Source organism: Oryx dammah, unplaced genomic scaffold (assembly GCF_014754425.2).
Source record: "Oryx dammah isolate SB20612 unplaced genomic scaffold, SCBI_Odam_1.1 HiC_scaffold_9, whole genome shotgun sequence".
Taxonomy (NCBI): domain Eukaryota; kingdom Metazoa; phylum Chordata; class Mammalia; order Artiodactyla; family Bovidae; genus Oryx; species Oryx dammah.
Window position 1 is genome coordinate 59,438,606 of NW_024070193.1, and position 9,520 is coordinate 59,448,125.

At 43.4% G+C, this 9,520-nt stretch overlaps 1 protein-coding gene across 1 annotated transcript in view; it reads left to right on the forward strand.

Moving 5' to 3' along the window:
• Window positions 1–9,520, forward strand: part of EGFR (epidermal growth factor receptor) — a 214,110-nt gene that overhangs the window by 191,360 nt on the left and 13,230 nt on the right. Inside the window, exons 21-22 of the mRNA XM_040246357.1 lie at window positions 5,626–5,781; window positions 6,592–6,667. Of these exons, the coding sequence (XP_040102291.1) occupies window positions 5,626–5,781; window positions 6,592–6,667 (232 nt within the window). The remainder of the gene's footprint in view (window positions 1–5,625; window positions 5,782–6,591; window positions 6,668–9,520) is intronic.

Below are 9,520 nucleotides of genomic sequence, written 5' to 3' on the forward strand. Positions count from 1 at the left end.
ACTCATCTTCCTAATTTTTCATTTTGCTTTGATATGACAAGTTAATTTTTAGTTTTTACCTAATATGTGTCAAAAGGAAGTAAAGAATTTGCCAGAACATTTGGGATCTACTCTTATCTAGAGGTGTTCCCTGCACTTGCACTAAACTAAAGAGAGCTGTGTACAAAAAGCTTAAGAGTAAGGAAGAGTTGGTTGAACCCATTCATTTCCATTTTTTGTCCTTCAATAAGCATTTCCATGGTGCCTGCCCTTCGCTGGAGAGGTCATGAGTGTCAGCTGTAAAGGAGGCTAGAAGTGTGGTCCACTTCCCTAACTGGAAAGAGGAGAGGTACTTCTGTGAATAAGTGGGAGAGAATGTGGTCCCAACAACACAGGCTTCTCCTGCCTGCCAGGAGAAGAGCTAAGGCTCGGGAGCGAAGGCTGCCAAGCTTGTAACAACAGGTTAGAGCTTGGGAGGGTTAGCTCATCTGGGCAGGTGAGTTTAGCTCATCAAGCCAGAAGTAGGGGCAGGAAGTGACCCCACCTGTCAGAGGAGGAAGGGCAGGTAACAAAGACACCAAGGAGGCTGTGGACAAGGATGAGAGGTTAGGGTCACAGGCAGCCCTTCATATCCATAGTTCTGCATCTGCAGAATCAGCCAACCATGGATCAAAAATACTTGGGAAGAAAATTCCAGAAAGCTAAAAAAAGAAACACCAAAACTTGAATTTTCTGGGTGCAGGTAACTGTTTACATAGCATTTACATTGTATTTACAACTAGTTACTTTGTATGAGGTACTATAAGTAGATCTAGAGATAATTTAAAGTATGCAAGAGGATGTGTGTATGTTACATACAAATACTGTGCCATTTTTTATAAGGGACTTGAATATTTATGGACTTTGGTTGGGAGGTGGCAGTGGGAGGTGTTCCTGGAACCAGTTTCATGGGTACCAAGGGATGTCCATCTGAGAATTCACTAAATGTCAGGCATTGCACTGGGTCCTTCTCAAATATTCTTCCTGTTACAGCCTTAATTTTTTAAAATATCACAATCCATTTATTAGTTTTTTAAAAATTCAAATTACAGAGCACAAAAGACAATTTTGTGTCTATTTTGATAATATCTTTGAGATTTTTCTCAGTTTGAGATGTTATGAGAAAGCAGGTCTCCATACAGTTAGTGAGAATAGATACTCTCTCTTAACATAGTTCGTTAAACAAAACTGCAACACAGGCCAATTAACTCATTTTATTCCATAAAGATAGAATGAAAGATTATATGAGCTCTCACAACAGGAACAACCAAAAGAGAACTAACGTGATTCATTGTATCCAAATAGAGGACAATTTTCAGCACAGATTAGTTCCTCAGATTTGTTCATTCTGAAGGCCTTGCGGCAATTTATAGGGCAGACTACATTTCTATGAAAGGAATATGATGTATATAAATCCTGAACCCAGGGAAGTGTATGTAGAGAGTAATATCCTCTTTGGCCTAGTAGGTCGTCAGGGAGCAGGGTGGGGTAAATACCAAAGTCATCTCTTAACATAAAAGCCTGGCAGTATACAAGTGTTTGTAATATCAATGACACATACATTAAACATTAAATAATCCTGAAAGATGATGCTGTGAAAGTGCTGCACTCAATATGCCAGCAAATCTGGAAAACTCAGCAGTGGCCACAGGACTGGAAAAGGTCAGTTTTCATTCCAATCCCAAAGAAAGGCAATGCCAAAGAATGCTCAAACTACCGCACAATTGCACTCCTCTCACACGCTAGTAAGTAATGCTCAAAATTCTCCAAGCTAGGCTTCAGCAATACATGAACTGTGAACTTCCTGATGTTCAAGCTGGATTTAGAAAAGGCAGAGGAACCAGAGATCAAATTGCCAACATCTGCTGGATCATGGAAAAAGCAAGAGAGTTCCAGAAAAACATCTATTTCTGCTTTATTGACAATGCCAAAGCCTTTGACTATGTGGATCACAATAAACTGTGGAAAATTCTTCAAGAGATGGGGATACCAGACCACCTGACCTGCCTCTTGAGAAATCTGTATGCAGGCCAGGAAGCAACAGTTAGAACTGGACATGGAACAACAGACTGGTCCAAATAGGAAAAGGAGTACGTCAAGGCTGCATATTGTCACCCTGCTTATTTAACTTATATGCAGAGTACATCATGAGAAACGCAGGACTGGAAGAAACACAAGCTGGAATCAAGATTGCCGGGAGAAATATCAATACCCTCAGATATGCAGATGACACCACCCTTATGGCAGAAAGTGAAGAGGAACTAAAAAGCCTCTTGAGGAAAGTGAAAGGGGAGAGTGAAAAAGTTGGCTTAAAGCTCAACATTCAGAAAACGAAGATCATGGCATCTGGTCCCATCATTTCATGGGAAATAGATGGAGAAACAATGGAAACAGTGTCAGACTTTATTTTGGGGGGCTCCAAAATCACTGCAGATGGTGATTGCAGCCATGAAATTAAAAGACGCTTACTCCTTGGAAGGAAAGTTATGACCAACCTAGACAGCATATTCAAAAGCAGAGACATTACTTTGCTGACTAAGGTCCGTCTAGTCAAGGCTGTGGTTTTTCCAGTGGTCATGTATGGATGTGAGAGTTGGACTGTGAAGAAGGCTGAGCACCGAAGAATTGATGCTTTTGAACTGTGGTGTTGGAGAAGACTCTTGAGAGTCCCTTGGACTGAAAGGAGATCCAACCAGTCCATTCTGAAGGAGATTAACTCTGGGATTTCTTTGGAAGGAATGATGCTAAAGCTGAAGCTCCAGTACTTTGGCCACCTGATGCAAAGAGTTGATTCATTGGAAAAGACTTTGATGCTGGGAGGGATTGGGGGCAGGAGAAGAAGGGGACGACCGAGGATGAGATGGCTGGATGGCATCACTGACTCGATGGACGTGAGTCTGAGTGAACTCCGGGAGTTGGTGATGGACAGGGAGGCCTGGAGTGCTGCGATTCATGGGGTCGCAAAGAGTCAGACACGACTGAGCGACTGAACTGAACTGACTGAATCAGAATTTTTCTAGATTTCTATGCATATTGGCATATTACTCAAACACTGATGGTGTTAATTGGAAAAGAATTCCAATATTATGAGTAATGAATAATACCTAAGATTTGTCCAGATAAACTGCTGAGGCTCTCTTAAGTACAGAAGCAATTTGAGAAAAGCAATTTTTTTTAACTGGAGTATAATTGCTTTACAGTGTTGTGATAGTTTCTGCTATACAGCAAAGTGAGTCAGTTACATGTATACATATATCCACTCTTAGATTCCTTCCCATCTAGGCCACCACAGATACTGAGTAGAGTTTCCTGTGCTGCACAGGAGGTTCTCATTAGTTATCTGTTTCATGCACAGTAGTGTATGTATGTCAGTCCCAGTCTCCCAGTTCATCCCCTCTTCCCTCTTAGCTTCCATGCATTTGTTCACTGCATCTGTCACTCTGCTTCTGCTTTGCAAATACGTTCATCTGTATCATTTTCTAGAGTCTACTATATTATACAATGTTTGTTTTTCTCTTTCTGACTTGCTTCACCCTGTATAACAGTCTCTAGGTCCATTCATGTCTCTACAGACAGCACCCCCTCCAGTGTTCTTGCCTGGAGAATCCCAGGGACCGGGGAGCCTGGTAGGCTGCCGTCTATGGGGTCGCACAGAGTCGGACATGACTGAAGTCACTTAGCAGCAGCAGCTACAGACAGCATTCCATTCCTTTTATGGGCTGAGTAATATTCCACAGTATATATGTACCACATCTTCTTTTTCCATTCCTCTGTTGATGGACATTTAGGTTCCTTCCATGTCCTGGCTATTATAAATAGTGATGCAGTGAATTTTGAGATTCATGCATCCTTTCAGACCATAGTTTTCTCTGGATTTATGCTCAGAACTGAAATTCCTGGGTTATATGGTACCTCTATTTTAGTTTTTTTAAGAAACCTCCATACTGTTCTCCATAGTAGCTGCACCAATTTACATTCCCACCAACAGAGTCAGAGGGTTCCCTTTTCTCCACACCCTCTCCAACATTATTATAGATTTTTTGATAATGGCCATTCCGACTGGTGTGAAATGATACTTCATTGTAATTTTCAATTTTATTTTTCTAATAATTAGTAATGTTGAGAATCTTTTCATATGCTTCATGGCCACCTGTATGTCTTCTTCAGAGAAATGTCTGTTTAGCTCTCTCCCCCACAATTTTTTATGGGGTTGTTTGTTTTTCTGATATTGAGCTGAATCAACTGCTTATTATTTTAGAGATTAAACCTTTGTCGATTGCTTCATTTGCAAATATTTTCTCCCATTCTAAGGACTGTCTTTTGGTTTTGCTTATAATTTCCTTTGCTATGCCGAAGTTTTCTGTTTAATTATATCCCATTTGTTTATTTTTGTTTTTATCTCCATTAGGAGGTAGATCAAAAAAGATCTTGCTATGCTTTATGTCAAAGAGCGTTCTGCCTGTGTTTTCCTCTAAGGGTTTTATAGCGGTGAGCCTTACATTTAGGTCTTTAACCCATTTTGAGTTCATTTTTGTGTATGGTATTAGGAGTATTCTAATATCATTCTTTTACATGTAGCTGTCCAGTTTTCCTGGCACCACTTATTGAAGAAGTGTCTTTTCTTCATTGTATATTCACCTCCTTTATCATAGATTTGGTGACCATAGGTACATGGGTTTATCTCTGAGCTTTCTGTTCTATACCACTGAGCTATATTTCTGTTTTTGTGCCAGTACCATACTGTCTTGATGACTGTAGCTTTCTACTATAGCCTGAAGTCAGGGAGCCTGATTCCTCCAACTCCATTTTTCTTTCTCAAGATTCCTTTGGTTATTCAGAGTCTTTTGTGTTTTCATACAAATTGTAAAATTTTTGTTTTAATTCTGTGAAAAATGCCAATTGTGACTTAGTAGGGATTGCATTGAATCTGTAGATTGCTTTAGGTAGCATAGTCATTTTCACAATATTCATTCTTCCCATTTGAGAACATGGTATTTCTCTCCATCTGTTTCATCTTTGATTTCATTCATCAGTCTCTTACAGTTTTCTGCATACAGGTCTTTTGCATCCTTACAGCCTTGATTCTGATTAGTACAGTTACGGAGGCAGCCAGGGAGAGGGTGGGGATTGGTACTTTGTTAAAACAAATTTAATAGCCATGTGATTTCAATTTAAAAAGAAAAATAAAACTGGACAAAAACCTTCACTGGTAGTGAATCATGTAAGATAGTCCAGGACAGTGTGATGAGAGCCCTGGGCCCTGGGGAGGCAGTGCCCCCTATGAAGTGGCCCAGGGTGGCAAGGCCAGCAAGAGGCAGCAGCCATTCTGAGTAGTTGCAGCCAAGTTTGGGCCCTACGGTGGGGCTCCTTCTCTGTCACTGGCCTCTTCTACTTGTTCATTTGAGCTTGAAACTTGAGTAACTGGATGGAGATCAGTTAGCCTCTCCATCCTTGGAGCGGATCGATGGTCACTGACGTTGCCAGGTCCAAGTCACTGTGTCTGCGGAGGGCAGTTCGGCCACGGGTAGACTTCAGGTCAGATACTGCTGCGTGACACTGAACGCTGCACTGAGACGCCCACCCCTCCCGTGTGGCCCTGTGTTTCAGGGCATGAATTACCTGGAAGACCGGCGCTTGGTGCATAGGGACCTGGCAGCCAGGAACGTGCTGGTGAAGACGCCGCAGCACGTGAAGATCACAGACTTCGGGCTGGCCAAGCTGCTGGGTGCCGAGGAGAAGGAGTATCACGCAGAAGGAGGCAAGGTATGCACTCTCCTGAAGCAGACTGACCAACTCAGGGCCATTCTCAGGACCTTCTAGGTGAGGTCACAGTGCCAGTAGCCCTGGGTCTAGGCAGGCTCCAGAGCTTCCTGGGGAGAAGCATTTCCTGGGAAGGTGAATAGAGATGTTTCTGACACACCCAGAAGCCAAAGGCAGAAAATGTGAATTCAGCTTCATCTCTAGGGGACTGTTAGCCAAAGTTAGGTTTCCACCTCCTGCTCCAGGGCAAAGACCCTTCAGAAGAACATCTTGAAATGCCATAGCTGATTTGGCAGCAAGGAAAGTTTCCTGTGATTGTTCCAGGACCTCCCGAGGGGCGCTGGCCTTGGTGGACTTGGCTTCTTCCTCTAGACAGGCCTGGGGCTTCTCCAGGGGGCTTTCCCAGCAGTGAGGGGTGCAGGTATCCAGATATACCCTTCAGAACACTCTAGATCAGCTGTGCATCTCTTCAGTTTCACACTGGCTTGCATGACTCCAAGCAGCTGGCCCTGTAAGCACCCACAAACACAGGGCACGACCAGGGTCCCCAGCTACCAGCCCATGCACCCAGCTCAGCAGAGGAGCCCACAGACAGACCAGAGGCCCTCCTCAGTCCTGGGGTCTGACAGAGACCCTGTCCTCTGCCAGACAAACCTTTCCTCCTGCTGGGAAGGAGCCCTGGGCCTGGGGGGCCGGGTGTGGGTGGCCTGGTTTCTCACCTTTGTCATTTTCAATTTCTCCCTTTGTCATTTTGTTTTTCAATAGAAGGAAGCTAATAGTTGTCTTATTACTTTTATCTCTCATCATTCCAAGGTCCCTATCAAATGGATGGCTTTGGAATCAATTTTACACCGGATTTATACCCATCAGAGTGATGTCTGGAGCTATGGTGAGTCAGAACCCTGAGGCTGGTGAATCAAGGCCGAGACTGTGCTGGCTTGCGCTGTTGCTGCACATTGTACACTCTGCCCTGTAAGACGCTGACAACAGCCACATTATCGTTGTTGTCAGGCTGTTACAATAGAAAACATGAAAAAGGAAATTGCGTCTAACTACCATCCTAAGCGTCACTGGAGGTAACAGTGAGCTTGTCAGGAGAGAGAGTAACAAGAAGGAAAGAACGTGAATCTGGGAAATGCCTGTACCCCAAAGTCAAGCAGGAATAACCTCTTGCTGTGAATTTGAAGTGAACCAAAGGGAGATGACAAATCAGGTCTCGCGTGGACGTGTTTCCTGTAGAGAGTGTGGTTCTACAGCGGACTAACTCGGGGGCTGCGGTTCCGTGTACTAAATGGTTATCTTTCTGCATCAGAGAGAATGGCTCGACAAAACGCACTGTGAGCGTGTGTCTTTGGGGAAATATGAGGAAAGGGAAGTAGCTGCTGCTTCCCACTCTCATGAAGGCCGTCTCACCAGGACCTGCCTCTTTCTTCCTCCAAATCCCACGCAGCCTGTGCTGTGTCCTCTGCCCAGCTTCCCTCTCCTCAGACACACCTTTCATGCTCTCGTCTTGTTCTCTGTCAGAGGGGCTCCAGAGCCTACAAGGGCCTTGCCTTTCAGGAAAGCATTCCCACTGGTTGCTGTGGGGGGTACTACCCCCTGTTACTGCAGTCAGCACCCCCCCCGCCCCCTCCTTCCACCAAATCAGCCCAAAGGCTGCAAAACAGCTGATCTGCATTGAATGGTAAACTTCAGTCTACCCCAGCTATCAAAGCAATAGAGGTGAATCACCCACCCATAGAACATGTATTTGAGGAGAGCAATATTATAAGGAGTTTCCAAGAGGAATGCTGTTATTACCACAAAAACAGAATCATTTAGGATATCTCCCATTTAGCATTTTTTTTACAACATTATTAACTTCCTAATATTCCAGTTAAATTTTTAAGAATTTCATGGGTTTTTCCCTATCTCTCCTGCTATTAAATTTTTAAAAATTTCATGGGTCTTTGTCTATCTCTCCTGCTATAATATAAGCTTTAGGAAGACAGAAATCTTTGTGAGTGAATATGTGAATTTTCATTTCTACCTGTGAGCTGAGCTGCTTACAGTTGATGAACTAGATAAGGAAACAAAGCTATTCTGATACCTTGTTAGTTTCAGCTGTGTTCAAGAAGTGTCTGCTCCCTGGAGGGACAGGGAGAGATGCTGCTTTTCCTGTTTGTGGTTCTGCCCAGACCCGTCACTCTCATTGTCGCCACACAGCCCAGTGCGGTGACACACACCCCCTTCCAGCGACGCTACGCAGGGGCTCCTCCTGGGTCTTCTCTGGGCTTGTTTTGTACTCACTCATCTATTCACCAGACAGCTGGCAAAAATATTTTAAACTACATTAGACTTTTACTTCTCTGCTTAACCTCCTTCTTTGATTTTCCAAATATGTTCCAGATAAAACCTGAAACCCTGACTGTGGTCAAGAGTGGTCTGGGCCCCTGCCTTTCCCAGCTGCCCAGCTGTGTTCTCCCCTTGCCCCATGTACCCACTTGCAGACTGCAGGGCCACGTCTGCCCAGTAAATGGAAATTCTCAAACTCAGTGACTTAATCCCTTTGAGTGATAATAACCAGCGTCAGAAAGTCAGCGTCAGCACAGGGGCCATGTTTTTCATCTCAGTGAAAATTGTGTTGTCAGTGATTACGATCTGCTGTTCTGGCAGTACATCAGAATTGTTACAATATGAACCTGAATTTTTAGTTTAAAAAACATATCCTGTTACTCTACTCTCTAGACTCTAGTCAAGGCAAAATATTTTAGTCAGGAACCTGTATGTTCCACTTACCAGTTGAAAAGACAGAGAATTCCTACCAACTTCCAACCCTACTCATACCCCGCAGCCAGGCGTACACACGGCCCTCTTTCACCATTTGTACGAAAACCTGAAAAGCTTGCTTTCCTTTAGGAAGTCATTGTGTGTGTGTATTAAATGCAGTGTTTAAACCTAGTTAGAATTAACTGACTATAGACCTGGACATGAGATTTTCTTTTTTTGATCAAGTCCATAATGACTGTGGTGGGAAGGACAAAAGGATTATTAATATTTTCTTGTTCCTGGAGCACTGCTTTTCTTCATTCTTCCCCCTTGCATTCTGCATGTTAATTCAGATCATTCAGTTTTGGAATGGCCTTTAGAAAATCCACCATGCAGACCCATGGAGATACGCATTTAGAGGTCAATTCTAAAGAAAAGGGGTCGTTAAACTAGTTGGAGATTAGGAGCCACCCCCCACACTGGGTTCCCGTGTCTGGCCCCTCCCCGTGTGGTCTGGGGACTCAAGACTCAGGCCCACTATGCTCATCACTAGAGGCGCCCAGGGCGTCATGCTGCCCAGGTAGGGACATGCTCCTCATCACATTTGTGTGTTTCTGGAGCAGAAATTCCATCAAGGGAGGCATTTAGGTAGAAAGACCATCAGAACTTCTGAACAGTCTGAAAAAACACCAATTCTAATAGTACTCTTGCTTTAATTTTTTTAATCATGGTGATTGATTGATGTTGAAATTTAAAATATGGAGTTTTTATATTTATCAAAAGAAACACAGAGGTTTTTAATCTCTAAGTTTTTTATTCTTTAAAAACAATTTATAGTTAGTTAAGTCTCTTGGGGCACACATCTGACTGTGTAACTCCTGCTCCATAGACCAGGTATGTCTCAGAGAGGTGGTGTCTTTTGCTGTTAATACTAAAGTTTGCTATTTATTGGCTACTTACTATTTGCCTGGCATTGTCTGAACTTTGAAGTTGT